The sequence below is a fragment of the Suillus plorans genome (genome assembly GCF_016647745.1).
Source record: "Suillus plorans strain S12 chromosome Unknown HD556scaffold_17, whole genome shotgun sequence".
Lineage (NCBI taxonomy): Eukaryota > Fungi > Basidiomycota > Agaricomycetes > Boletales > Suillaceae > Suillus > Suillus plorans.
Window position 1 is genome coordinate 380518 of NW_024537401.1, and position 27684 is coordinate 408201.

At 48.0% G+C, this 27684-nt stretch overlaps 10 protein-coding genes across 10 annotated transcripts; 3 read left to right on the top strand and 7 right to left on the bottom strand.

Moving 5' to 3' along the window:
* Positions 1-982: 982 nt before the first annotated feature.
* Positions 983-1818, bottom strand: HD556DRAFT_268922 (uncharacterized protein). Its single transcript, XM_041310081.1, has 2 exons — positions 1458-1818; positions 983-1399 (listed from the first exon to the last, which is right to left on the bottom strand). Exons 1-2 carry the CDS (start codon positions 1689-1691, stop codon positions 1184-1186), a joined length of 450 nt encoding a protein of 149 aa, XP_041162300.1. The 5' UTR covers positions 1692-1818; the 3' UTR covers positions 983-1183.
* A 1767-nt stretch (positions 1819-3585) lies between these two features.
* Positions 3586-5836, bottom strand: HD556DRAFT_1441198 (cytochrome P450; the record flags this gene model as incomplete). The annotated part of the gene is made up of 14 exons (XM_041306254.1): positions 3586-3670; positions 3721-3853; positions 3910-3923; positions 3975-4097; positions 4147-4171; positions 4225-4281; positions 4334-4523; positions 4581-4594; positions 4652-4757; positions 4812-4924; positions 4977-5122; positions 5189-5380; positions 5433-5562; positions 5623-5836. The coding sequence occupies 14 exons, from the start codon at positions 5834-5836 to the stop codon at positions 3586-3588; spliced, it is 1542 nt and encodes a 513-aa protein (XP_041162301.1).
* Positions 5837-7942: 2106 nt separating this feature from the next.
* Positions 7943-8945, top strand: HD556DRAFT_268670 (uncharacterized protein). The gene is made up of 4 exons (XM_041310080.1): positions 7943-8014; positions 8068-8361; positions 8406-8574; positions 8629-8945. Exons 2-4 carry the CDS (start codon positions 8088-8090, stop codon positions 8822-8824), a joined length of 639 nt encoding a protein of 212 aa, XP_041162302.1. The 5' UTR covers positions 7943-8014; positions 8068-8087; the 3' UTR covers positions 8825-8945.
* A 1848-nt stretch (positions 8946-10793) lies between these two features.
* HD556DRAFT_268645 (uncharacterized protein) lies at positions 10794-11908 on the bottom strand. Its single transcript, XM_041310079.1, has 5 exons — positions 11542-11908; positions 11446-11485; positions 11332-11385; positions 11002-11274; positions 10794-10952 (listed from the first exon to the last, which is right to left on the bottom strand). The coding sequence occupies exons 1-5, from the start codon at positions 11579-11581 to the stop codon at positions 10886-10888; spliced, it is 474 nt and encodes a 157-aa protein (XP_041162303.1). The 5' UTR covers positions 11582-11908; the 3' UTR covers positions 10794-10885.
* A 520-nt stretch (positions 11909-12428) lies between these two features.
* On the bottom strand, positions 12429-13209 carry HD556DRAFT_1306732 (uncharacterized protein; the record flags this gene model as incomplete). The annotated part of the gene is made up of 5 exons (XM_041299951.1): positions 12429-12529; positions 12577-12687; positions 12714-12803; positions 12853-12919; positions 13144-13209. The coding sequence occupies 5 exons, from the start codon at positions 13207-13209 to the stop codon at positions 12429-12431; spliced, it is 435 nt and encodes a 144-aa protein (XP_041162304.1).
* A 1444-nt stretch (positions 13210-14653) lies between these two features.
* HD556DRAFT_268926 (uncharacterized protein) lies at positions 14654-16621 on the bottom strand. Its single transcript, XM_041310082.1, has 2 exons — positions 16423-16621; positions 14654-16375 (listed from the first exon to the last, which is right to left on the bottom strand). The coding sequence occupies exons 1-2, from the start codon at positions 16430-16432 to the stop codon at positions 14925-14927; spliced, it is 1461 nt and encodes a 486-aa protein (XP_041162305.1). The 5' UTR covers positions 16433-16621; the 3' UTR covers positions 14654-14924.
* A 1026-nt stretch (positions 16622-17647) lies between these two features.
* Positions 17648-19381, bottom strand: HD556DRAFT_269397 (uncharacterized protein). Its single transcript, XM_041310084.1, has 2 exons — positions 19334-19381; positions 17648-19279 (listed from the first exon to the last, which is right to left on the bottom strand). Exon 2 carries the CDS (start codon positions 19095-19097, stop codon positions 17982-17984), a length of 1116 nt encoding a protein of 371 aa, XP_041162306.1. The 5' UTR covers positions 19098-19279; positions 19334-19381; the 3' UTR covers positions 17648-17981.
* Positions 19382-20122: 741 nt separating this feature from the next.
* Positions 20123-21040, top strand: HD556DRAFT_269140 (uncharacterized protein). The gene is made up of 3 exons (XM_041310083.1): positions 20123-20146; positions 20203-20428; positions 20488-21040. The coding sequence occupies exons 2-3, from the start codon at positions 20328-20330 to the stop codon at positions 20726-20728; spliced, it is 342 nt and encodes a 113-aa protein (XP_041162307.1). The 5' UTR covers positions 20123-20146; positions 20203-20327; the 3' UTR covers positions 20729-21040.
* Positions 21016-25518, bottom strand: HD556DRAFT_1441204 (SNF2 family N-terminal domain-containing protein; the record flags this gene model as incomplete). Its single annotated transcript, XM_041306255.1, has 29 exons — positions 21016-21036; positions 21089-21191; positions 21283-21402; positions 21463-21664; positions 21713-22043; positions 22102-22576; positions 22626-22674; positions 22735-22788; positions 22843-22928; positions 22986-22996; positions 23047-23151; positions 23201-23251; positions 23302-23317; positions 23372-23445; positions 23493-23570; positions 23625-23686; positions 23734-23767; positions 23815-23908; positions 23941-24024; positions 24074-24139; positions 24190-24284; positions 24336-24437; positions 24488-24591; positions 24646-24662; positions 24721-24768; positions 24821-24886; positions 24940-25026; positions 25077-25239; positions 25290-25518. The coding sequence occupies 29 exons, from the start codon at positions 25516-25518 to the stop codon at positions 21016-21018; spliced, it is 3027 nt and encodes a 1008-aa protein (XP_041162308.1).
* Positions 25519-26793: 1275 nt separating this feature from the next.
* HD556DRAFT_269508 (uncharacterized protein) lies at positions 26794-27553 on the top strand. Its single transcript, XM_041310086.1, has 2 exons — positions 26794-27185; positions 27241-27553. Exons 1-2 carry the CDS (start codon positions 26977-26979, stop codon positions 27437-27439), a joined length of 408 nt encoding a protein of 135 aa, XP_041162309.1. The 5' UTR covers positions 26794-26976; the 3' UTR covers positions 27440-27553.
* The last annotated feature ends 131 nt before the right edge of the window (positions 27554-27684 follow it).

Genomic DNA, 27684 nt, shown 5'->3' on the forward strand with positions numbered 1-27684 from the left:
ATGGCCACTTCCTTCATCTGCGTTGAACCCTCTGCATTAAGGTCCTACGATTCCGCAAGCCTGCATTCCCGTGTTTCCCTAGGTCTGATTATGCAGACTCGATGCATCATGCTCTACAGGCCTTGTTCTCATCGTCCAACATGGATTTTTTGCCCTCATCATCATACTAGCTAATTCACAGTCTGGTCATCCTGGTCGTATCTTCCTAGTCTTCGCCTAATCAGTCATTTCCCTTCTCTTCCACATCTACGTCTACGTACTCGGAACAACATATCTGTGCAGTACCAAAGACACAAATTCAACGGTCTTCTTCCCAAATCCATCTTTCGATGACAACCTTTCAGCACGTTTACTTCTCGAATACGCTGTCAAAGAAGCTGCCGCCTCAGCATTCTTGACAGCTAGTCTTCAAAAGAAGACCTGAAGTTCAAACGATGAGACGAATCATCTCACCTTCAAATCTCCCTCTGCACTTGAGTTGCATCGCTAGTACAGACGCTCTTCGCCTTTAAGCAGAATTCCCGAAAGTAGCAGGGCAAGGCTGCCAGCGACACCAACGAGCACGACAACCTACACCTAAGCAACTACCTTACCAATACACAGCGGTTGGACACAGTTCTTAGCGATCGGATTCGTTGAGACAAGCGCGAACACCTCCCTTGGGACGCCCCTCGATACAACAAGGACATTACTGAACTGCTCGCGTCCTCCAGTTTGGGAAATCTACTTCGCAATTGCCCTCTTGTACAACGTACCTTTCTAGCCTTTGCCTTCCCAATCATCTTATTGTCCTAGTTCTATGTTTCCATGTTCGGACGAAGGTGTCTAAGTCCTGAACAGGTATATCTTTGGTCTTCAAGGAGAGCCTCCTTCACTAGGGATGCATCATCTTCGAGACTGTCTGCTGGTGCGACATCCCGTACGTTTTCCTCGATCAAGGTCATTGGTATCGACATCTCAAATTGATCTGACGATCAAACGGGAATACGCCATTCCCATCTTTATCATGGAGATTCGCTGATTTAAGCAGTGGGGTTCATGTACTGTACACCTCGACTTCGTTTTGTAGGGAACAAATTCAATTCTGCGTTACACCTCCTTGCCGCCCTCGTCTCAACGTCAACAAATCTGTGCACAATACACGTTTTCTTTGATCTACCAACCAGTGGGCTTTCCTCAGCTCTCAACGGCATACTTTTTGGCCCAAGCACAGTTGAACGATCTTCGGTGTGGGTGAGTGGACAGGTACCGGCAGCGGCACAAAGTGTCGAAGCAGTGGCAGTGGGAGGTGGTTGCTGTGATGATGATGGTGTGCTCTGGTTTGCTGCGTTGCGTTGCTGTGTGTATGGGTATATGGAGGCCGACATGAGTTAGTAGCTGGCTTCCTCTTATAATTTCTCTGCGTAAAAACCAGTCAACGATAAAAAAAAAAGAACAGTGGAAGAGAAAAAACACACAGGCTTTCCCGCTGTATATGGGACCTCGACTGCAGGTGGCTCGCGCATCTTGCTGTCTAATCTATCTCGGCTGCGCATCATGCCAGAGACGAGTCCAGCTGAGACTCTGAGGTCGGGATCTAGATTGGGCGCCACGCTCAGTTGACCCATGTCACATGTGGCTTGGAGCGGCGCCAAAAAGAGGAAAAGGAACCGAGGGTGCGTTGACATGGTGCTGGAGTGGGGGTGGCCCATGGGAATGATGAATGCACAACTGATGACAGATTTGTTAAAGCATCAGATAGAGATAGCATACATTAGCCTCTCACAGTGCATCGTCAAAAAAACGCTGAAGGTATTATCCGAGGAGCACCTGGAGCTGGTAGTGCCAGTGTAGCATAGCCCTGGGGGAGCAGATCCATCGTCAATGCCATCGAAAATAAAATGTATTTGAGCTTACAATATCTGACAGAAGGCCAGCTTCTTTGAGAATAGCAGAAGTGTAAATGTAGTCATTGGGCAACTAGCGATGAGAAACTTTCCATCTGCAGCAAAGGTCGCAGAGTTCAGGATGTCTTTATGGTAAAGTGGTATTGTGATGCGTTGACTGGCTTCGAGGTTCCATAGTCGCACTGTCTGGTCCCTATAGATTGATGTACTTGCGAGGATGCACTTATTGGGAGATAGCGAATGGCAAGCTGAAGCCGACCCGGTCCCGGAGTACTAGTCCAAGTGGCTGTGCCGAATTTCGTGATCTTGCTTCCACCGACAATAGGCGTTTTTTCATATCCGACTCGGAGGTCCATGCGAGCATAGCCAGGTTCTCATCGGGCCTTGAGCCTAGGGTCCTGACTGCACGTAAAAAAAAGTCCTCCTGTACACATTTTGAATAGTTCGTCTGTGCTGGCATCCCAAATTTTCAGCCTACCTTATGCCGTGGCTGCCATCGGGTGAGTAGCAGACTAGGCCGTAACGTTCATATAACATGAATGATCCACCGAAGAATCCGCTCCGCCACTCGCCTTCCGTCTGGACTGCAGCACAAAGAACTCACAGTCTCCGGATGCCCCGTCCATTCTTTGATCACCTTGTCGATATTCCACAACTTTACTGTACCATCCACACACCCGCTTGTTACGGTCTTACCATCCGGCGATAATGCTATGGCGTGCATTCCTCCCCAACCTGCGTACCGCTTTCCAAGCTTGAGCCCCAGTAGAAACCGCCCCATGCATCAAATGCATTGTCTAAGATGGACCATCAAGTCATTTTCCTTCGCCATTTCCGCAAACTATTCACTTTTCTTCTCGCACAAAATCAGTTCCTCCTGTATGGCTCGCTCAGCTTCACAATTCATAGGATATTCGTTTCTTTATCTCGTTGCCTTTAGAGTTGACTCGACTATCTCTCACAGTTCCCTGGTATGTCGCCCTTTCAATTGCTCGGCCTCGCTGCAGGCTGCAAGTCGGTCTAATCATGTCAGCCTTCAGGTTGAGTAAATTCGCAATGCATGACTGAGGCCACATCCAGTTCGAAATAGGCTCTCCACCCTGCCGCTCCGGTGGAATCACGGAGTTCTGCGTCAGGGATTTTCCTTCCATACGTCCGTATCCCAACCAGTCGCTGAAGTCGCAGCGGGGCGGAGATTCATTGTCACAAATATTATTATTTCTCATTGCCTTGTTGCTCGTGTGTCTTATAGCCCTTTTCTGCTGCCAAATTACGAGAATACGAGAAGGTCAGTGATACCCGGCACCCCAGCGGACAGCCAGAGTAAACTGGCGGGTCGCCGATTGGTTAATTTACTTACCCATGGCGTCGAATCTCAGGTGATCACCACCTGGACAATGTGTGTCTTATCGTTGTGTTCATGTGCGACCTTGTGAGATCGATTCCTCTCCCATAAGCATAGCATGAGGGTGCCGGGGCTGTCAATGGACACCTCTAAGCTTCAACCCCAGGGTTCAACGTCCAGATACGGGCCCATGGGGTCTGCCCCCTCAGTCTGGGTGTTATGACGCTCCAGAGCGAACTTTAAAGCAATTTTCTTGTTCATCAAAGACAGACAAAAGCAGAGACCGTAATACCGTGCCATCCAGTACACTTTGCACCATATCACATGTCAGACCGCCTCGAGTACAAACCAAGTCTACTTCGAATTCATCATCGCTCGGATGTGTGCTTCTCTCGTTGTGTTCACGACTTCAAACGAGAAGTGAAATGGTTCAGGGTGACTTCGGCAGAGTCAAGTCGCAGGTTATTGGATGCATACTGAGTCACTTACATAACTACACCAGTGGTGAACTCTGGCTTCACCTCAATCTTGTCTCCATTTGAGTCTTTGGCATGATCGATGCGCAAGACGGCGAGTATCGTAGCGAATGCAGTCCACAGACTATTCTCTGCAAACCAACGACCTGCCAAGGCCATTTGTCATCCTCGACACTGCTAAATCAGCCATGAATCAGCCTACCAGGACAAATACGCCTGCAAGGGTCAGTGGATGATTGAAGATGGTAGGAACGTTGGAAAATTTACCTGCCATGACCAAAGGCAAAATGGTTGACGAAAGGGTTCTTCAGCTTCCCATCGACAGTCAGATGGCGGCTAGGATCGAAGCGCGATGCATCGGGAAATATGTCTTCATCCCGAGACAGCGCCCTGAGCAATGCTCAGCTCAAACCAATACATGCACCCAAGCCCGACATACCACTGATTAACCATGACTATTGTACCTGGCCGAACTGCAGGTGAGTCAATGGCAACCTTGACTCTTACGACTTCGAACCTTTGGGTATAAAGTGCCCGTCGTAAACATCATCATTTGATGTCGCATGTGCGACGCCTGTGCAAGGGGTCAGCCATGCAAAGACAAAGCTATATTGCTGCCGACTAACCAAGGGGGGCGGGAGGATTCCATCTCAGGACCTCGCGAAGAATGGCATCAAGATAGGGCAATGACGCCCTGTCATCAAGGCACGGCATGCTGTCATGCCCCACAGCTTGGTCAATTTCTGCACGAGCACGGGATTGGACGTCAGGATGGAGCACCATAGCCAGCAGAAATGCCTGCAATACGGATGCAGTCTGCGAGACATCAAAGTAAGACTCAGAAATGTTTCAAGTAATTAAGTAGCGACTCACGGTTTCCATGCCAGCTAAGATGGCGTATTCCCGTCAATAGATGAACTCCGTTGGTGAAAACAAATTCCTACCCATGTATCCAATCAACGCAACAGCCTTCATAATTTCTTCGTCAGTGTCGTCGTGAGCTTGACTGAGAAAGTCAGCAACTAATGAGCGCGAGGCAATACCATCTGCCTTCATGCAAACAGATCAGGCGAAACTTTCATGCACAAGTCTGCGCGAACGTACTATCTGTGCCTTCACTTCATTAAAGGGCTCGTTCAAAAGTCGTTGACATAATTCTCTACAACGTCCCATCAGGGCAAATGCTCCACCAAAGCACCAGAGCGGCAACTTTTCGACTGCAACCTCATGCTGAATGTTCAAGATCATGTCGTCGACAGAGGCACTCACGGAAAGGAAAGGCTGTGAACATGGCAGCCTTCTCAGGAGAGACAATCTGTTTTGCAATATCAAGTATTTCATGCGCACGGGAAAGAAATGAGCCTTCATTAGCGAGATGTCCGTATGTCACGGTCATGATTAGGGATCCCGAGTACCTGTCACAAGGATTGATCGTTAACTGGATCATACGTCACAACGACATCCTTGGATTAGGTACGAACGCTTCAGTGTGTTGCTGCAGTGAGTCTCTAGTGACACCTAAGAGATCGATGACTAGTTCATTTGCATGGCGAGAGTATATCTCGTGGTACGAGATTGAAACTTCGGCGCTAAGGACTTGATGGTATAGCTTGCGATGTTGTCGTAAAGTCTCCCCATACGGAAGCATCACAGAATTGAAAGCCAGTCCAGCTCTGTATCGTCAGCGGATGAAGAACAAATTGAATGAAAACCGGCAATACATACAATTCACTGGTGCGAAGAATGGGACGGGTAGAGTAATTCGCAGAACGCTTTTCCCGCAACTCCTGGGCGATGGTTTCTGAGTTTATGATGATCATGTCGATCCCAAGTATACGGGAGCGGAAGATTTTTCCTACGATCAGGCATGAAGTTACATCCAGGAGCTTAGAAAAGAGCCTGGTCTACTACCAACCATATGTCTTTCCCCACGCAGTATATGTGAGCCAAGGGCGTTTAGTATCCAATTGCAGCGCGTTACCCAAAAATGGTAAGGGACGGGGACCAGGTAGCAGGGGGAAAGGGTAGACACGTCTGCGAGTCTGACGCAAAGCGACAAGCAGGGCAATAATGCACGATATCGCTAGAGTGAAGAGCATGGGAAGGGATTGTGGTCGAGCGCAAGGCATGCTGCAAGTTATTAGTTCGTCTTATCATATTTGCAGCTTGCTTCTTCGTGTGGAAAAGTTCATCAATTGAGTGACACCATTAGTTACGATAGCTAGTAAATACATCACGTACCCTCACATAGCTCAAGCTCAAGAGGAGGCTTTACTAGTTGACCTCTGACTTGAGAATTATGTAAGTTATCTATTAATATTGGCGTTGCAGAAAGTCTCTGTTCATTATGGTGATCACGCAATCAGCTGCGTCTGAATCGGTACTGGTAGCGCCACTGTACAGTGGCCCCATACTGTCACATGTCGGGCCCGCGCCCGACAACACACTCCGGGACCCTAACGCCAATTGAAGTAGGTTGCCAACAGTGCCAATTAATAATGCCCCGCTCATCGAGTGACAGCCCGCCCGTGGTAAAGATCTTGCCATAAGGTGAGTAGCAAACCGTGTTCATGGATTGCCCTGTGTTGACTGGTCCCAAGATAGTTTCTGCGTTCTGGGCATGAATATTCCTTCCTGCGTTCTGCTCAGCACTCGCTCTCCGTCTGGACTCCCACACACACAATGCACCTATGTACTCGCTCTCACTTTCGCCTCCATCTGACCATGTATATCCCTATACATGATACATCCCTGGTACATGTGCCAATCCTCGTGCCTCGGCAGGAGGCTCATCGTCAGAATGACCAGTGGTCCTTCCGGCATGTTTTATTTATTCGATCACATCGCGCTGCGCAGGTGAGTCATGACCGTGCGTCTAGAATCCCACCCAAACTTATCCTATCATATCATACTGATGAGAATACGTTTTACACCTCCAGAGCCGCCACCGTGCTGAGGCAAGTGTCAAGCCCACTGCTACCTTGGGAGAGGAACTTCGGGACACGACCCATCGAATGACTCACCATTCCGGATGAGTATTTGACTTGTACACGAAAAGACTAATGCGGAATGAAAGCTGCGACGGAGTGGGTGTTTCGTTCGATGAATATTCAAGTCAGGAGGGAGGTTGTTGTACAAATCTTCTACACGTGCGTCTTGCTTGCATAATCCTCTTGTGCAGTCACCGCAAACTTCACAGCTTCAGTACTGGCGGTGCAGATTAAGAGCCCAACACTTTTTTGGGCAATATGGCCACTTCCTTCATCTGCGTTGAACCCTCTGCATCATGGTCCTACAATTCCGCAAGCCTGCATTCCCGTGTTTCCCTAGGTCCGATTATGCAGACTTGACGCATCATGCTCTATGGTCCTTGTTCTCAACGTCCAACATGGATTTTTTTACCCTCATCATCATACTAGCTAATTCGCAGTCTGGTCATCCTGGTCATATTTTCCTAGTCTTGGCCTAATCAGTCATTTCCCTTCTCTTCCACGTCGACGTCTACATACTCGGAACAACATGTTTGTGCAGTACCAAAGACACACATTCAACGGTCTTCTTCCCAAATCCATCTCTCGACGACAACCTTTCAGCACGTTTACTTCTCGAATACGCTGTCAAAGAAGCTGCTGCCTCAGCATTCTCGACAGCTAGTCTTCAAAAGAAGACCTGAAGTTCAAATGATGAGACGAATCATCTCACCTTCAAATCTCCAAGTACATCATCTGCGCTCATGTCTTTGATACTCAAGTTGCATTGCTAGTACAGACGCTCTTCGCCTTTCAGCAGAATTCCCGAAAGTAGCAGGGAAAGGCTGCCAGCGACACCGACGAGCACGATAACCTACACTTAAGTAACTACCTTACCAATACACAGCGGTTAGACACAGTTCTCAGCGATCAGATTCGTTGAGACAAGCGCGAACACCTCCCTTGGGACGCCCCTCGATACAAACAAGGACATTACTGAACTGCTTGCGTCCTCCAGTTTGGGCAATCTACATCGCAATTGTCCTCTTGTACAATGTACCTTCCTAGCCTTTGCCTTCTGAATTATCTTATTGTCCTAGTTCTATGTTTCCATGTTCAGACGAAGGTGCCATCGAAAATAAAATGTATATACGAGCAAGTGAATATTCAGATACTGGAGTCTCTAACGCACTCACTTATTCGGGAAGTGATGACTCAGCCACATGGTTACGTCGGCGGTAAGTCGACTCTCCTTAGTGCCTTACCATCAAACATCAAATTACCAAATCTTGGTTTTGTAATCTCCCGCCGCTATATCGGCCTATTCACAGGCCCCAGGTGAGCATCACACAGCCCTGACATATAACGGCAGATTCACACGCACGCAGCAGGCCCCTAACGTTTAACCACAATGCCTATCAATATCGTCGGTTTCGTAGTTAGAGCAATCATCTTTATCTATTGCACGGGAATCCTTGTGATGATAGCGGTGATGGATATCCTTGGCTCAGGGTTCAGTAGGGCACGAACCGTTGTTGGGGTTATGGTCTCTACCTGGAGTCTTGCGCTTGTACTATCTGTTTTTCCCACGACACGGGAAGAAGTTAGGGACCGGCAAGAAAGACTGATCGGTCCTGTCCAATTTCTGTCCTTTTTTTTCACTCTCTTTTGGGGTGTATGGTTTGGTAAGTGATATCTAGGATTCAGGAATTTAAACTAAAGTTTTCAGACCCGTGGTCCGATGAATCAATATCCGCAGGTCTATTTGTAGGCGTCTCTCGACACACGGTTATACTTCTCGGCCACCCCATATTCACCCTCTCAATCGGATTCTTCGCGGATCTCAATTTGCATCTTATTGAACTTGAAGGGGATCCTGTGAGTACAGCATGCTATTTGTAAGTTTTATTTTTATTCATCACTCGTCATAAAACTAATTATCTATATTGAAGCCTTAGCCTACTAGGACTAATTCACCCTCCTTGTAGCCACATTCCACTAGCCCCAAATCACACGGTGGCGAACCCTGAAACTCCCACGCAAAACAGTCACATTGTCACAGCGCTCCATTGCGCCAGTTGGTTTTTATTATATGTCGTTTTGTATGCTACATTATTGTCCCTACACACATACATTACAACAGCCTGAGGATGGTACTTAATTTAATGCGCTGTTGGCTATTAATATTGGTGTTGCAGAAAGTCTCTGTTCATTACAGTGATCACGCAATCAGCTGCGTCTGACTCTGAATCGGTACTGGTAGCGCCACTGTATAGTGGCCCCATACTGTCACACATTGGGCCCGCGCCCGACAACACACTCCAGGACCCTAACGCCAATTGAAGTAGGTTGCCAACAGTGCCAATCAATAATGCCCCGCTCATCGAGTGATGGCCCGCCCGTGGCAAGGATCTTGCCATAAGGTGAGTAGCAAGCCGTGTTCATGGATTGCCCTGTGTTGACTGGTCCCAAGATAGTTTCTGCGTTCTGGGCATGAATATTCCTTCCTGTGTTCTGCTCAGCACTCGCTCTCCGTCTGGACTCCAACACACATAATCACCTACTCTGTATGCCGCCCTGTCACACCTTGCCCGTGTCGATGTTCCACAACTTCACTGTACCATCCTCACATCCACTTGCCGCCTGGCGAAAATGCTATGATGCGCACTCTTTCATCTTTCTCCTCCCATTCCTCGACCTGCATGCCCGTCCCAAGTCCCAGACTTGAAGTGACCCATCCCGTGAATAGTTGGCGATGACTTGCTGCCCAGTAGACAGGTGTCAGTTGTGGCTGATCTCGTTATTTGCTTTGACCTTTCGGTCAGGAATTGTCGCTGAATTGTCGTGCTTCGCAGGGGCTCGATGTCCATCATTTTGGTTTCGGGATTCACTCAATGGGTGCGTCAGCTCTTATCATCAATTACCGCACGAATTCAACAGTTACTCAGAAACCAGATGTACTCGACTAAAGACGAACGCGAGAAGCTGGTCGACGGAGTGGGTGTTTCGTTCGATAGAGATTCAAGTCAGGAGGGAGGTCGTTGTTGGAGTCTCGTGTTCGCTTCACAGCTCCAGCACTGGCTGTGCAGATGAAGCACTCGACGCTCTGCTTCCACAACATGCCCACTTCCTTCATCCCTTGCCATCGCGGTCCTACGATTCCGCAAGCCTGCATTCCTGTGTTTCTCTAGGCTAATACAATTCCGTAGGCGTTTTATTGACTGGGTTGACCAGCGTGAAAGCCCTGCGCCATCGAATTCGTCGCTGGCCGGAGGGAGGTTCAAAAGCTTACTTATGTGCGGTCAATCCTTCCAGGTGTCAGGTGTGGTGTCGTTCCAGACATCGATGGACAATGTCATTACATTAGTGCCGTGGCTTCATTTCCATTGAGTACTTGCGAGGCAATCTATGGTGACACTAGCGAAGACGCAAGGAATGAAGCTAGCTTCTTGATCTAATTGACACACATAGATCTTTTGAAAAACAGGTGCAGCATCTGCTGCTTGAAAGGTAATCTCGCTGAGAGCCACAAGCTTTTGCATCATCGATCAGAGAGTGCGACTTCCTCTCTTGCGTAGCTAGATTTCATTCTACATGGTGGCGAGCATTGTCATACATATATAAGTACAATGATGGAATGTAGGAGATGCATAGAATGAAGATAGGATATATCAAAAGACGTACGAAATCTGTCATCCGTCTTCCTTAATATCGACTCTTCGTGTACTGAATAGACATACCAATTCATCGTAAGAACCGAATCCACTATTTGGACTGCTTTTCGGTGACATCGGTGTGCGATGACATCCCAGCTGCCAATGGTGTGCCCTCTGTTGTTTTGCTGGGTTGGGGCGCGTCAGTATTGGGAGATCAAGAATCTGACTTGGAGCCCAGTGGGGTTGTCTTCTTTCTCGCATGATAGTTCCTCTACGTGAAAATGAGACAGTGGAAAAAACTTAATACGAGGAAGAAAAACATACAGGCTGCATGGAACACTCGAGTACACCAGAGTTTGGCATTGGAACTGTCTTAGCATCTATCTCTGTGGCCTTTCCTGCAGGATAGTGAGTATCATTATGAATGACTTGGGTGGACATCGCAGCGAACCTTCGGCTTCAGCCTTCCTCTTAGCTTGAGCCTCCCGTTCCTCTCTGATCTTTCTAAGGCGAGCGAGATTTGACTTTGCTTCGTCGGTCTTTCCAGCAACATTTAGCTACAGTGACTCAAACTGGCCTTGCAGTAGCGATGCTTGGCTTCTTGTTTCTCCTTCGCCTCCCTGAGAAATAGACAGTCAGTGACATTATTTCCGAGACATGGATACTCACCTTTCTCTACAAGTTAGCTCTCGAGGTGCGCCAAGATCAGATATATTCATCTTCTTCTCGACATGGTTGGGATTTATGAGATTTGCATTTGTGTCACTCTCTCCCTCCGCTTGTTGTTGTTTCTGGTCCACTTGTTTCTTCTTGAGCGCCTTTCGCTCAGAGCGACTTAGCTTAGGCTGTGCGACACTGCCGCTGGCCCCTTCTTCTTCTTCTTCCTCCTCCTCTTCCTTTAATTTGTTTGAGTCGGTCTCGCCCTCTCGATCACGAGGAGCCCTGATCAGGACAAACTATTGAACCGAATTCCATAATTATCTCCCATGAAAAACTCACCATCGTCTATCAAGCAGTACAGCAACTCCGTTCTCGTCTATTTCGAGGTGTTTGCTAAGTTAAACAATGCTATTCAACGTTGACGATGGGATGACAACGGTGGGCAAATTGCACCTGAAATTCCTCCCTCCGCCACGCTTGGTCTTAAATTTGCCTGTTCGATAAGGATTCAAGAAACTAATCTCTAATCCAGTCAGAATTGACTGTTACCTGTGCCTCTGACCATCTTATCCTCTTGGGTGTGATGCATCAAGAGATCAGAAGAATCACTCTCAGGCGGATAAGATAGATAACAATACTCGCCAAATGAACTTAGGAAAAGCTTATGTCAGCAGCTCCACTTTGCGCTCAGCCGGTTTTTGCATATTGATAGGACGTACCCTGGTCTCGGTTCTTCATCAAATATTGCCTTCTTTGAAACAGGTTTCTTGGACATGTGATCTTCGTCATCCGATTCCTGTGGGTGCGCCTTCTTCTTCTTTGTATCTTCTTTCATAACCGAATGAGGTTTCTTGACAGTATTGTCTTCGGGATCAGGTTTCGATACCGCAACGGAGTTAGATAAAAGCAAAGATTTAGCGCTTTGGGATTTGGACACTAGGCTTCTTGAGAGGTTGTTTCACATCTCCGCTAACATCGTCATCAGGTGCACTGCGCTCGGGCGACTTCTTCATGGGGATATCAACGGTCAGAGATCCATAAATTTTGGTTTTCAACAAATTTGGAGACTCCTCATCGACTTCCGTGACCGTCCGCTTTGAACATTTCGGTACCCGAGAAGCACATGTTGGCCTTGTTGTTAAATGAAGATGTTGAGACGATGTTTGCAGCATTTCATACATGTATAAAGACGTCACCTTCATGTGTTCCTTGCGAATGTATGTACGTTGTTTGGCTTGTACCCGATTAAGTGGAGCATCTTTGGCAGAAGGCCATTTGTGAGTAAACTTCGGAACCGCCCAGGGCTCAATGGCTGCAGGTTTATTGTCAGGTATGGGCGCATCCTCATCGTCGGGTTCGATTGTGACAATGACAAGCCTGCGTTTAGAGTGTGTCTTTGGTCGAGGGACTTCTACCAGGGTGCCTTCGTCGTCTGATCAAGGCGCCTCTGCCTTGGTTTTGACTTTAGGTATGTCGGGTGGCTTTTCCTTTGGCATCCGCATCTTGCGGTTTGATGATTCAGGAGCAGCGTAGATATCTGGATGAATGATCGTCTACATATGCAAATAAATAATGACGATGAACGTGCCATAATCATTGGTTTGATATTTGGTTTTCGGCGGTTGGGAGCAGGTTTGATTTTGGTTGTTTCTGCTTCTGAGACATCGTTGCCTGACAAGTAATATGGGAAATAATCTGAACAGAGTGGAAGAGAAGCTGACCGTCAGTAGCTTTGACCTTGCGAGTAGTAGGACTTGCTTTCTTCTTTGTCTTCACCTTCGAGATTTTACCTCCGGACTCAGTAGAGGGACCTGCACAATGATCGACCGATGACGTTGCGCGTGAAGGAATGATACGCACCTGCCGCAGTGTTTCTACTGACCAAGCCCGCTGGCGCCTCCGTATCTTGTTCATTGTTACAACAATACTATAAACAGTTCACACTTAAGCTTGAGCCTCTACCAACTTGAATACGATGGGCGCAGTGAACGACTGGTGCATGCCTATTGAGATGCGGTGAGGGATTTCCAATGTTGTATGTCGTCATAGTACTCATTGGCGCCTGATGGGTAACATATTTGTAGGGTTGACATGCGCAGCTTTAGTTGACCTCCGACTTGAGAATTAAGTTCCTGCTGAACGAGGAGTCACATGCTGCCACTGGCAGGCGACCCGTGACAATGCGAGCTGTACTGCCGCCTGCACACAAAGGGCCATGTTGAAATAGTAACGCTACGTGCAAGATGTCCATACTCACCAGTGCACCTCAGGCTCTAGCAAAAATGATATCAAACTCTGATAAGAACGGATAAGACTGCATTATCTATTAGCGTTGCAGAAAGTCTCTGTTCAGTACGGTGATTACGCAATCCAATTTGTTATTTCCCGTCACGTAGTACTGACTGGAGCAAACTCGGAACACTGGTTAGTTACTCAGTGGTCCCAGTAGCGCCACTGTGCAGTGGCCCCATACTGTCACAATTTGGGCCCGACAACGCACTCTGGGACCCCAACGTCAATAGAAGTAGGCTGCCAACAGTGCCAATCAATAATACCCCACTCATCGAGTGACAGCCTGCCCGTGGCAAAGATCTTGCCGCATCAGGTGAGGAGCAAACCGTGTTCATGGATTGCCCTGTGTTGATTTGTCCCAAGATAGTTTCTGCGTTCTGGACATCGCACACTATGAATATTCCTTCCCAGGTTCCGCTCAGCACTCGCTCTCCATCTGGACTCCAACGCACATAATGCACCTACTCTGTATGCCGCCCCGTCACACCTCGCCCGTGCCGATGTTCCACAACTTCACTGCACCATCCTCACACACGCTTGCCACCCGGTGAAAATGCTATGACGCGCACTCTTTCGTCTGTCTCCTCCCATTCCTCGACCTGCATACCTGTCTCCAAGTCCTAGACTCGAAGTGACCCATCCCGTAAATAGTTGGTGATGACTTTCTGCTCACTGGATAGGCGCAAGATGTGGCTGATGATGTTATTTGCTTTAACCTTTGGGTCAGGAATCGTCGCTAGATTCTTGTGCTTCAAAGGGACTCGATGCCCATCATTTTGGTTTCGGAATTCACTTAACGAGTGCATCAGCTCTTACCATCAATTACTGCACGAATTCAACAGTTACTCAGAAACCAGATGTACTCGACTAAAGACGAGTGCGAGAAGTTGGTCGACGGAGTGGGTGTTTCGTTCGATAAAGATTCAAGTCAGGAGGGAGGTCGTTGTTCAAGTCTCGTGTTCGCTTCACAGCTCCAGCACTGGCTGTGCAGATGAAGCACTCGACGCTCTGCTCCCACAACATGCCCACTTCCTTCATCCCTCGCCATCGCGGTCCTACGATTCCGCAAGCCTGCATTCCTGTGTTTCTCTAGGCTAATACAATTCTGTAGGCGTTTTATTGACCGGGTTGACAAGCGTGAAAGGCCTGTACCATCGAGCTCGTCGCTGGCCGGAGGGAAGTTCAAAAGCTTGCTCATGTGCAGTCAATCCTCCCAGGTGTTAGGCGTGGTGCCATTCCAGGCATCGATGGACAATGCCATTACATTGGTGCCGTGGCTTCATTTTCACTGGGCACTTGCGAGGCAATCTATGGTGACACTAGCGAAGACGCAAGGAATGAAGTTAGCTTCTCGATCTAATTAACACACATAGATCCTTTGAAAGACACGTGCAGCCATATGCTGCTTGAAAGGTAATCTTGCTGAGAGCTACAAGTTTTTGTATCATCATTCGGAGTGCGACTTCCTCCCTTGCGTAGCTTTCTGGTCTAGATTTCATTCCACTTGTGTTTGTTATCTTTGTAACTCCTTCCTTTATTTCATGCTGGTCTTTATCATATGCGTAGTGACAATCTCCATTCAAATATAACACTGAAATATCTATCTATCTACATCATACACCATCTTTCGAGTGCTCAAGTCATTTTCGGCCCTTCTTCGCCCCCAGTATGCATGCACCATGCCTGCGCGATGACGTGCTCGTGGTTGAGGCTGTAGAAGCATTGACAGATGGAGAGGATTGAGTGTTTGGCGGAAACGTGGCATAGGGATATGTCATGTTTGAAGGCAGCAATATGATCATGCCGCCGGCCGGCGGCATCCGATGATTATGCCACCCAGCGAGAGGCTGGAACGCGACGCCAGAGGGCATCCGAGTATCATGCTGGACCTTGGGATGCTGTGGCCCGATATTAGAGGGAGTGCGAGCATGATGCTCCCCCGCAGGAGGTTGGAACCCGACACTAGAGGGCACCCGAGTATTATGTTGGACCCCAGGATGCTGTAGCCCGACATTAGAGGGCATCCGAGCATCATGCTGAACCCCGGGATGTAGCATCCCAGTATTAGAGGGTATCCAAGCATGATGCCGCCCCGTAGGAGGCTGGAGCCTGACACTAGAGGACATCCGGGCATCATGCTGGACCCCAGGATGTTGTAGCCCGACATTAGAGGGAGCCCGAGTATAATGCTGCCCCGCAGGAGACTGCAATTCAACATTAGGCAACACTGTGCGGTCCCGTGGCAAACTTGCAGGTATCGGCGTTTTGTCGATGGTGCGGTTGGTCTCATCCGAGCCCCCCAAAAGGGAAGACTTTTCGCCGATAGTGTGGTCTGTCTCGTCGTCGCCAAAACGGGAAGATTGATCGCTGATGGAGTGATTGGAGTGAACTCTCTTATCATTCCCACGTGATTGAGCTTGACTTTGGCTGCCTTGTAGGCGCTGAGTGCAAACTGGACGTGACAGCAGACACGTTCGGAGTTTGGGGGGGAACGATTGTGAAATACTCTCAGGCCACAAAGGGTTCAACTTTCGATGGTTGTCCTCCAAGTTACCCCACTCCACGTCCATCAGAGACGGTTCAAGTTCGTCATCTGACTCTGCGCTGTAAGTGCTCGTGGCGTCCCAGTTCGGGATTGCGTGCAAACGGCCGATGATGGGTGAACCAGCGAGGTCTTGAGATGGTTGGTCATCTAACTCCGTGCTAGACTCCGGTGGAGGTGGTGATGGTGGTGGCGGAGGTGGTGGTGATGGTGATGGTGACGGTAGAGGTGAAGTTGATGGTGGTGGTAGTAGCGGTGAAGGTGGTAGCGGAGATGGTGGAGATGGAGGTGGAGGTGGAGGAGGTTGGAACGATGCAAGTTGGTATGTCAGTGGGTGAGCACATGACGGCTCTGGTAGGCCACCATGATCATCACTCGAGCCTGGCTCGGAAACATTAGGGACATAATGCAGAAATCCGCCTCTCTCTAAAATTTTGAGGGGTTTTTTTGGTTTCTTGGGTTTGGGAGGCGCGGCGACCCCGGCAACCAAACCGTTTGAAGCTGGGTCGAAGAACTTGAAAGTGAGATCTGAGAACGTCAGGTTCTTGTCTAACACGCATGGTTAGCTTGAAATGAGAAGGAAAAACAGAACATACCTGCGGGCATGTGACACAACTTCAAGTTGAACTGCCAGTGGGTGTTCGGACTATGGTGAATCGCTGTCGCAGCGTGCAGACAAGGTGGTATCCCAAATGAAGTCGTTCCAACATTCTCGGCATAGAGAAATATATAATATTGTGAGTTAGTAATAGCGTGTAACAGCAGACGAGCCTCGACTCGACTTTACTGTGACCTCGCGGAGCAGAGCATGATCTTTGACATAACGTCCCCAAAGGGTAATGCTTCTTATGTCTTAGTTGCGCATTGAAACTTATTAGGTATCATTTTTCACTTGAATGCATACCCAATTAATATATTGGTCCTAATAACACTCATCACAGCTTACTCGCTCTTACTTTCACTATCATCTGACCATGTATATCCCCATCCACGATACACGCCTGGTGCATGTGCCAACCCTCGTGTCGTGGCAGGTGATCAGGACTTCGAACACCCCAAGTATTATCGACAAACAGTAGCAACAAACCAACAGTGCTGCAGTAAATGAAATGGACAACCTCGACAAGCCTCTAGTCACCTGTACCTGCTGTCAACAATAACGAGAAGATGGGGCGCCTTTCAAGATACCAGTAAGCATGGCTCATTCTTCTTTTGCTGCCTGTTGATAAAGTCGTGCATAGGTACATTTGTTCTTGCTCGTTTCATCACGGGCGATGAACTCGAAGCCATCACCAATTGGCAATGAAGTGGATTTGAAGGCTGTCTTTGAATCTCTATGAACGAGCCTTGTAGCATGCTGCATTTGATAGTAAGCTTTTGTAAAACTTTTCGCGTCAGACCAGCTTGTTTAAGATTGCGAGAGAATGCAGGAGTCTGAAGGACTGATAATGATATCGTACTCGAATGTAAGCCATGTGCACACTTCATCAAGGTATAAGTCTGACTCCCCTGCAAAAAGGTCTCGACGGTTGTCAAGAATGTCCGTGTGATGGATAAGAAGAGTGTGCTCTATGAGAGGTCTTCGAAGGAGGCTTCTCGGCAGCGCCATCATGATGTTCTTCGAATATCCGTCGCCAGCGAAACCAGCTTCTACGTGAGACACCGCCAGCCTCATGGATGTAAGTATTCTAACTCACATTCTTTCATGTCTCTGCTGGTCCGCCGGTTGACCATGGCTGTGAAACTAACTGATACAAATGAGATTCTAGCTCTGTTGACTGGATAGTCAAGATTTTGTACACCAATCTGTTCTGAGAGTGTCAACTAATCTTCCTTATAGGCCTACTGACCCACTGCTTCGACCACTTACCCCCAACTCGTACTGTAACCTTCTTCTTCTGCCCCAAGACTTCTTCCTCTGCGTCGCTTGCTGGTCTAGATTTCATTCTACTAGTGTTTATTGCCATTGTAACTCATTCCTCTTTCATTATTGTCTTTATTCTATGCATGGTTACAATCTCCATTCAAATTTATGCTATGTACTGTATACACGTAATAGTACGGACCCCCCGGGAAATGAATAATGTACAAAATTTATGCGACATATAACGTTGAGATCTCTATCTACACCATATTTCGAGTCCTCAATTTCTTCTCAGCCTTGCTTCGTCCCCGGTGTGCATGTACCATGCCTGAACGACGACGTGCTCGGGGGTGGGGCTGTGAAAGCATTGGCAGATGAATTAAATTGAGCGCTTGGCGGGAATGCGGTGGTTATCCCATAGGAATATGTCGGGTTCGAAGGTGGCAACATCATCATGCCGCTGGCCCCCAGACTTGGTCGCATCCAATAGTAATGTGCCCCAGGAAGAGGCTGGAACCCGACACCAGAGGGCACCCGAGCAGCATGCTGGACCCCGGCATGCTGTATCCCGACATTAGAAGGAGTCCAAGCATAATGTCGCCCCATAGGAGGCTGAAATCCGACACTAGAGGGCATCCGAACATCATGCTGGACTCCGGGATGATGTATCCCGACGTAAGAGGGCATCCAAGCATCATTCTGGATCGCAGGATGCTGCATCCCGACGTTAGAGGACATCCGAGCATTATGCGGGACCTCGGGATACTGTATCCCAATATTAGAGGGAGTAGAAGCATAGTGCCGCCCCACAGGAGGTTGGAACTCGACACTAGAGGGCATTGGAGCGTCGTGCTGAACCTCGGGATGCTGTAGCCCGACATTAGAGGGAGTCCAAGTATAATGCTGCCCTGCAGGAGGCTGCGATCCAACATTAAGGAACACTGTGTGATCCTGTGGCAAACTTGCAGGTGTCGACGCTTCATTGATCATGGAGTCTGTTTCATCCGAGTCCCCGAAAAGGGAAGACTCTTCGCTGATAGTGTGGTCTGTCTCGTCGTCATCAAAAAGGGAAGACTGCTCGCTGATGGAGTGGTTCGTCTTGTCCCAAAACAAAGAAGATCCTTCGTTGATGGACTCAACTCTCTCATCATTCTCGTGTGACTGGGTCCGATAGGTCTGTTTGTCTTGTAGGTGCTGAGGGCGGACTGGACGTGACAGCAGAAACGGTTGGAGTTCGGAGGGGAGCGACTCCGAGATATTCTCAGGCCACAAAGGGTTCAACCTGTAATGACTGTCCTCCAAGTTGTCCCACTTCACATCTGTCAGAGACGGTTGCTCATCTGACTCCGTGCTGGAAGTGCTTATAGTGCCCCAGTCCGGGATTGCGTGCAAACGGCCGATGATCATTTGTGAATCAGCAAGGTCTTGTAGTTAGGAATTGAGTAAGGAAGGCCGGAATGTAAAATGACTTGTCAGTCTTAGAAGTTAAAGATGCGGACACTGGAAAATGGCAATGCGAGCCTTTTGTAGGGTCTCGGGAAAGGTCCACATCCACAGTTTAATCAAGTGGCGCATTGTGGACTGCGCGACTTGGAGTGTTCATTGTTAGGAGAATTGAGCAAACTTAATATTTTTCAACTTACTTTAGCTTCAGCTTGTGCGGAGTCTTCTTCTCGTGAAGTTCCTTTGGTCCAGCAGGTTGTGGCATAAACTGCAAGGACATTGGTGTAGATGTTGTCCCGATGGAGAGTCGCTACCACCCTAAGTGGACTTTTTCGGGTCTGGATCATCATATGGTCGTGACGGTAACAGATGCGCTGCTCCTACACGGCGATCGGCCTGTTCTCATGGAAGGTGAACTGCCAAGGCTGGCAGCTCGATTTCGTCATGTTCTGCGTCAGGTCTGCAATGTGGCGCAAACACATTGATATTAAAACTGACCTAGAAATGATTCAAACCATCGTAGCCTATTAATGCATTTGGTTGCTGCCGCAGTAGATACAAAATCTAGTTGTTTGGGAGTCATGCGCAGGGCCTGTCACATATTGATGTGTGATGACAACAAGTCGTCGTTTGAACTTGTTCCAGCACACCTCTGGCATTTCATCCGAGTCACATGTGGAAGACGACCAGTAGAAGGGTGTGTTACGGAGGTATCTCAACTCGAAAGGCGATGAGTGGAATATCATTAGAGATCAAGGTGGTGCAGAACGTGAAAGAACGTACCCCAGTTTCGTGTTTTCAGATCTGATGCCGTATAGTACTAACGTTAACAGATCAAACTACTTGCTCAGAACGTGGAGTTCTCAGGTCCATCATCGAACGATTTTTTGTGCGCTCTCGTAAGTTCCGCAGCTACTAATCGGTTCAGCATCGAAGGTCGGCTCATATGTGCGGGTAGTATGGCTTAGTGTTTCTCTTAGTACTACGTTCTCCCTATACTGGGCAGTTGCGAGGTATGTAATGAATATCACGAGAGTGGGGCGTCCTGACTCCTTACACCCTATTACAGTGTCTAAACAAGCCCTACAGGGTTGCCCACACCGATTTTGTAGTCGCCAACCTCGAGAAACTTAACCACTTATTGTGCTTCCAGACTTCAATTCGTCACGATCGTGCTCATCACCCGTCATCATCATGAAAGTTACCTCTGCTCTCGTCCTTGCGTTCGTTGCTGGTGTGCAGGCTCAACCCTCAGTCAATATCTCAGCACTACCCAGTGGTACTACGCCCCCGACGTAAGTACCCTCCCCCCTTCAGCTGTCATAAGCTGCTAGATTGACTGTGATCCCTATAGCTTCACCATCCCTCCGCCCCCCTCAATGACTTTATCTTCGTTGACTTTAACCGGTCCGACTTTAACACTGCCTAGTGGCATGTCATTCGGGCCTAATACGACGACGTCCACGTCCACGTCGACGAGTGCAACCGCCAAGTCTACGGGCGCAGCAATGGCACTGGCAGGCTCGTATGCTGACACTGAATTGGTAATGGGAGCTATGGCAGGGTTCTTCGGCGTTTTTGCCTTTCTAGTGTGAAAACTAGTTTATCCATGGACCATAGTGAGAACGGCCATGCGCGCATTTTTACGATAGAGGCTATATCTAGATAGAGGAATAGACTAGTTTATGCATTGTGCTATGCTACCATTTAGCCGTGATAAGGTATACTAGTGAAAAGAATCATTTGTGTTATGCATGGGCGCACAACATGACTGCAAGATAAATAACAAGTTTAGCCGCCAGTTTTACGCTCGTGCCAAGGCGCGCAGAACACTTTCACGAGAGAAAATAGAATAGAAAGGTGACATGTCCGCGCTTTCGGATTAAGTTTTCATCCCAAACAACTACGAAAATGGGCAATCAGCAACCGTAGTGAGGGATAATATGATATCATACAGTCTTGATTTCCTTAACGCTCATCTTCTGTAGCTTCGTTCCCGCGCCCTCGCCGAGCGCGGCATCCGCAAGGTCACTTTTAACCTCCTGAAGGCGGAGCATTCTGCAAAGTTGTTGTGAGGGAGATAGAAAGTCGGTAAGATAAAAACAGTGGTCCTGAGTTAGCGTTCGAATAACGGAAACTGTCGACTCACCGCTCCTCTATCGTATTTTTGACAACAAGTCGCTTGACAAAGACATCTTTCTCTTGTCCCAGACGATGTACGCGGTCGTATGCTTGTGACTCGGACGCATAATTCCAGGATAGATCCAAACTATTCATCATCATAGTTTTTAGCAATCATGATGTAAATGGTTCAAACCCTGTGACTTACTTGATGATGCGATTTGCCACAACCAGATTCAAACCTACACTACCACACTTCGTGCTGATGAGGATGACCTTGGGTCCATCAGGTCGTTTGAATGTCGCAAGGGTATTATCCCGCGATATCCGGTTCATGGAACCATCATACCGCAGGCTGCGGATCCCATATCGCGAGAATAGCGTTTCGATGAGGTCAAGCATCGAGGTCCCTGTGTGATACTGTGTCAACAATAACTTGTAGAATTTGAGGTACGAACACTGTGAATAGCAGATTGTCTTGTCCCCGCTCTCGTCCCATGACTTGAGGAAATTGATGAGGGCGAGCATCTTCGTACTTGGTTCCAGGTCGTAATCACCTTTTCGCCACATGGCAATAAGTGCGTCGGAAGGGGCGCCAGGGACTTCCAAATTTGCCTTCTCTGCACTTTGCGATGGAGGTTTCTCCTCGTCGTCCCTCATGGGTGCTTTCCCTTTTCCATTATCATAGTGCTTCTTCGAGGACCGCACGGCATGCCCCCTTCCGAGCTTAATGTCGGAACCATCAAGGTAATCCGACACATCACCCACAGTCAAATCAAGCACTTCGTCCTGTAGTACACACCGCATAGTCAAACCCAGCACCAACAATGACAAAAGTTATGCGCACGTTTCCAGACTGCTGGCGCGATCGTTTATTCCCCGCTGCCTTCTTGTCCTTCTTCTTGAGTTTTCCTCCATTCGCGAATAGCTGTGAGAAGTCTGGCATATCGTCGTCGGAGCTGTCGACCTCTGGCGTCGCACCCCTGAAGCGTGAAGGCACAGATAACTCGATTTCCGAATCTGAGTCAGATGACTCTTCACTTGAAACTGTACCCTGGCGCACGGGCTTCTCTTGCACAACCCGGCGAGCGTGCTTACGAGCGCGATTTGCCTCCTCGACTTCATCCTCCTCTGGCTCGAATGCAATGGACTTGAACACCTTCGTTGGGTCGTTCATCTTCTTGCACGTAGGGCCTGCGCGAATGAGCGAGAGTACAGCGTGACGAAGAAAAGAGGGATACGCACAAGGCCGGTGACCTTTCGCAGCAGCAGCTTCATACTCACGTTCGGCACGGAGATTTTCTTTCTCATTTCCATGACCACTGGGTAATGGTTTAGATGTAACAGAAGGAGTAGTACTTAGGAGCTTACAATTCTCCGTCATGGGTAATCGGCGAATTTGAAAGTATGAGCATACAATCTAGAGAAACAAGAGCGCGATCAAAACACAACGACGATGGTATGATGAGGGTCCACTGACCAAAGCAAATCTCATGGCCACAGGTAAGGACACGACCAGCGTTGTTGACGTACACTTTCGCATACATGTGAGGCTTGAGCATCAATCTAGTGAGACACGAGTACATACGATCTTTGCAGACAGGACATGTTGCATCTGCGCCCTCCTCATCCGAGAATGCGAGTAGATTACTCTCTAGTGCGCGTGTCATGAACCTGAGTGTAGTAATTTGTTAGCTTCTTTACCTGTCACACAATAGAGTAAAACTGAACCTCTTCTTGATCTGTAGGCAGATAGTTTAATACTGGCTATGGGTAGACTAACAGTACTCACATCGCCGACCCAGGCCGACCCCATGACTCGGATTGCTCGCGCAAACTCCTTTCCCTTGTCATCGGACATGAGTATGGAGGGGTCCTCGTGCTCTTCTGTGTGACACTGTGGGGTGTGTTAATTCACCTATGTGATCGGAGAACAAAAGACGCACCAGGATTAAGTTCGGATGACAACACAGCTGCCGAAGCCGGAGGATCATCGCCTATAAAATGTATTAAAAATGACCACAAGAATGCAAATGCAAAGAGGTACCAAGATATAAGTTGCACTAGGATGGAAACTGCATTTAGAAAATATAACGCAAAAATAACTGAGTGCATACTTCTTCAACAACGTCCCTCTTTTGATGAAGCGATTGATTTGAATGTGGCTTTTCTTTTCGAAATCATCATACAGCTGTGAGATATGAGTATGTGAAATGTCAGAGTACCCAATCAACGTACCTGTTGCTCGTCTGCTGAGAATTCAAGAGTCACGAGCTCAATGTTTTTTGGGGGCAGCTGAAGAATGAGTTTTCCTTCCTATAAAACTCGTGAGTGAGAATACAGGAATAAGATATCCTATTAGTGATTTACCAATCTAGCTTGTTTTGTGCGACGAAGCAACAGGGGCTTCAGAATCTCCTGCGCTCGCATTGCTATATGATTGAGCCCAAGAACTACATCAGACAAGCAGTTTACTCACCCGCAAGCGGCGCATCCTCTTGCTGCACCTTTGCCTAAACGAAGATGAGAAGCAGAACGTGCAAAAGGCGAAGGAACGCACAATATATTGTTTAAATGACTCCCAGTCATTCCAAGGGCGAAAACGCCCAAAGCGAATAAGCCCATATATGTCAGCACTGGGAATAGTTGGGTAACTAAGAAATGCTGTAAAAAAAATTGGGCATACAGTGTATTCGTGACAGGTGTGCCTGTAAGCATCCACCTATAAGTTGAACGAAGTAGAGCTACACTGCGGCTAGCATGCGTTCCCCTGTTGGGAATGTCAAATGACTCAATACATGGAATAATGCTGAACATACCTGTTTCGAATAAATTGGGCCTCGTCTAAAATCACACGATACCATCTCATGCGACTAAGTACCCCTCTGCAAAGTAGCTGAAGGGGTCGACATAGTACAAATAATGTGTTACCTACCCGTGGTCCTCAAGATATGCCAGTTCATCGCCTTCTTCGATGTCTTTTGGAATAGTAAGCTCCGTGCTCAGGGTTTGATATGTAGTGATGATGACCTAACGATACCTCAGTCACTCTGCGAAGCTGTGATGATTCAGATGACATACGTCTTTAGATCTGACGTCCATCAGGGTGGAAAGCTTATCCCGTCCATGATGTATATGAACGGTAAATAAGTCATTCGACTTCGTCTCGATTTCCTCCTTCCACTGGCAATGGCGTCAACGTGGTCAAAACCGATCAAGGAAAACAAACTAACCTGTTGAAGGAGCGCAGCGGGAACGACGACGAGCGTGGTCTTCACAGCATCAGTGTCCCTGGGCAAATTGGCTGCCATTGTGGCAATCATTTGGACAGTCTTGCCTGAGGCAGAATATTTCGTTACAGATGCATTTTGACGAAGTTAAAACAACTGACCAAGACCCATTTCATCTCTGAGTCAAGTCAATATCATTAAGGTGCATGGGTTGAAGATAAAGTAAAGATACTTACGCTAAGATACCACCCCTGTGAGGGGACTTTTTTTCTTGGTCCACCATCCTGTGCTCTGAAATTGATATATGCACAGAAACCTATATATTAATACTCGTACCAGTTGACACCGATGAGCTGGTGAGGTAAAAGCCGTACTTCGAGACCGGGGAGGAGATCCTTGTCACTATACGACCTCAGTACAACTATTGCGAATGCCATGTTGAATGCACCACGCACCTCTGAAGACCGAGGTTTCGGATAGCATCCTTAACAGACCGTCTATCTCCAAGATTTTCAATAGAGTTATAAACGAATTCTGCCAATCTTATACATGTGTCAACGACGACTGATGTTCCAATGCTCGGACAAAGTACCTCTGTTCTTGATCAGGGCCTCCTTGATCAATGCGAGTAGCAGGAGTTTCGCTGTCGTATCTCAGAGAGAAGCCGGATGTAATGAGCTTGCTTTGAATATTGTTCTTGGTTCTTGATTGAGATCTGCCAGCTCTAGATGAAGCACCTTGTAATGAAGCGCCAGCTGCAGTCGAGTCGTGAGATGATAATAACGGATATCTGCAATTCTCTTACTCGCATGCACAGGCTTGTTAAATTGTGAGTGTGGTACATGAATCGTTGAATCGACGTCTGGGAGAGTCACTGGCGACACAGGAAAGGTATTTGACTCGGATTTACGCTTGCCGAGAATTTGGGATGTTTGGATAGTGGTATGATAATTTGAGGAAGAAGGCATGGAGTAATCCAGCGCAGCCAGGACGCGTGATGTGCTCTTTTGGGTGCTCTTGGATATATCACCCATCTTCGAATATGGCTGAGATGAGCGGCAGCACTTGAAGTATACTAGGTACAGCAACTTGAATTAATTAAACACGGCGTTGCCAAAGAACGCCAAACAAACTCTAAAACATACACGGGAGCAATTCAGAATATATTCGTGGCTGAGCGGACCAAGTTGAAAGTACTTGGTTGTCTCGGATGCGCATCTTCACGCTATTTGTTTCCCTGCTAGCGGAAAGACAAGTTTGCACGATAGGTCACCATTCAGCCAAACGAAAGCAAGGCGGCCTTCCGTGACGGACAATAATGGTTTTTAGCATGTGCTCTCGTATCTCGCCGAGGCACGCGAGATTGATACGCCAATGTGTGTAGAACTGATCGTGTTCTTCTGGTCGGATACACCGTGTTTGACCTCCTCCCACTTGCCTTTTGCAAACCTTGCCATTCCTGCTTACCCTGGCAGTCCATACCCATCTCATCGTTGCCCCTTCCTGAACCTCAAAGCAGTTCCTCCTGGTACACACGCATGTCTCATTGGTGACATTGTGCAGTAGGCTGACGCGCCTGGGCTCAAAACATTGTTCAACTAGTAGGGACAGCCACACTTCGTATCCATGCTTGTTGAACGTTGAATACCAGGCCAATGATCCCTGCGCTGCTCGTAGTAGAGGTAATATACCATGTCACATTTGCCAGCGGAATTGCAAAATTTGCAGAATATCAACTCCACGATTGCATACATAACTGAGTGGCCAAATGAAGTGGCCACAGGCTGAAGCGCTGAAGAAGGGCGATGATCAGCGTTCCTGCCGAGGAGCGACAGCTGTTGGTACTGTATTTGGTTGTACACAGAAAAGTTGCAAGTACTTGAAGTAGAGGCCAAGTTGGTGCCAGCCGATGCGTGTGAACTTGGCAGTCGGCAGGTCAGATATTTTTGAAGCTGAAGCTAAAGCGGCTTCTATTAGCTTCTAGCCCAAGTATAAGTTGTACTTTCTCATCCCCTCCAAGACCACGTCTACAAGGTACTGAGCTGCACCTTTCACAGTCCGACCTTCGAAGTGTAGATTTGATCTGACTGGTAAAATCTCCTCTTGGTTCCAATGTACTGCAGCGCTTGGCTAGAATTCCTGATGAGCCACATACTAAGAGCTACAACACTGGTACAGCTCGCCCAAGAGCTTTTGTACCTTATATTGTCACCTCTTGATGCGTATGACCTAGTCCGGGTACGACAGGTAAGCGAACACATCATTCGTCTTACTCTACTCACCAGCCATACTAGACGTGCAAAACGCTGAAAGCAATAATCGACAATTCAGAGATCCTGCAGTATATGATCGACCTCAGCTATTTCCAAATGATTCCAATGGAAACCTCTGAAATAGACATGCTGCAAGCTACACGCCGCAAGCGAATTTGACAGCATGACGCTGGATGGCAGCGCTTCGAGTACAAGCAGAAGTACACACTCCCCCCAGTGATGTTGGAAACTACACTTGAACTTTCGGGTGGTGTATACGGCATTGTTATTGTTGGGGAGGATTGCATCCCCTTTACGCGTCTACCATCCGCGACCGATTTCAATGATCTACATTGCTGGAGCTGCCCTGTCGACACCACAACCTCGGTGGACTTCACTTTCTGTGCTGTGCAAGATCTACTTGTCGTGGTGGCATATTCGCCAGACCCGTGAGCGTTTACAGTCTTTCGCCCAGTTCATTTTCAGGCTGAACTGCGCTGGAAGCCGGATTCATGCGGACGATATCCATCTGAGGTCCTTGACAACGAACGAGATCCACGCCGATGCAGCGCAACCAATCCTGAAAACAGTCGACAAAGACTGCGAAATAGTCCAATCCACCAATCAATGGAATGCACCGCGAAACTCTCTTTACCTTCTCTCATGGATCATGTTCCATACACAGGGGCAGTCATGGGCGTAAATATAATTCCCACCTCCATGCTTCCATATTCTCAAAAGTCCTACCAACCTACATGCTCATTTCACCCCAGTACGAACGATCAACTCGTAGCCATTCGTGTCTCTGTCACTGGGACAATGGGTCTACCTCGCCCAATCGATTCCCGCCGCTATGGCTTCTTTATGCTGCGCAGTGCCATTGTGGAACTCGAAAACTTCTTCGTCGAGACTTATGGCCAACCGACCTTGAATGATCCCAAGTTACTT

Coding starts and splice junctions, on each gene's coding strand:
- HD556DRAFT_268922 (XM_041310081.1), bottom strand. CDS start 1,691: ATGGGCCACCCCCACTCCAGCACCATGTCAACGCACCCTCGGTTCCTT. Junction 1,400..1,457: donor CATATACAGCGGGAAAGCCT/GTGTGTTTTTTC, acceptor GTTTTTACGCAG/AGAAATTATAAGAGGAAGCC.
- HD556DRAFT_268670 (XM_041310080.1), top strand. CDS start 8,088: ATGCCTATCAATATCGTCGGTTTCGTAGTTAGAGCAATCATCTTTATC. Junction 8,362..8,405: donor CTTTTGGGGTGTATGGTTTG/GTAAGTGATATC, acceptor TAAAGTTTTCAG/ACCCGTGGTCCGATGAATCA. Junction 8,575..8,628: donor GTGAGTACAGCATGCTATTT/GTAAGTTTTATT, acceptor TCTATATTGAAG/CCTTAGCCTACTAGGACTAA.
- HD556DRAFT_268645 (XM_041310079.1), bottom strand. CDS start 11,581: ATGCATCACACCCAAGAGGATAAGATGGTCAGAGGCACAG. Junction 11,486..11,541: donor TAAGATGGTCAGAGGCACAG/GTAACAGTCAAT, acceptor CTTATCGAACAG/GCAAATTTAAGACCAAGCGT. Junction 11,275..11,331: donor GTACTGCTTGATAGACGATG/GTGAGTTTTTCA, acceptor TGTCCTGATCAG/GGCTCCTCGTGATCGAGAGG.
- HD556DRAFT_269397 (XM_041310084.1), bottom strand. CDS start 19,097: ATGATCATCGGCCGTTTGCACGCAATCCCGGACTGGGGCACTATAAGC.
- HD556DRAFT_269140 (XM_041310083.1), top strand. CDS start 20,328: ATGAAAGTTACCTCTGCTCTCGTCCTTGCGTTCGTTGCTGGTGTGCAG. Junction 20,429..20,487: donor AGTGGTACTACGCCCCCGAC/GTAAGTACCCTC, acceptor TGATCCCTATAG/CTTCACCATCCCTCCGCCCC.
- HD556DRAFT_269508 (XM_041310086.1), top strand. CDS start 26,977: ATGTTGGAAACTACACTTGAACTTTCGGGTGGTGTATACGGCATTGTT. Junction 27,186..27,240: donor GTGGCATATTCGCCAGACCC/GTGAGCGTTTAC, acceptor CTGCGCTGGAAG/CCGGATTCATGCGGACGATA.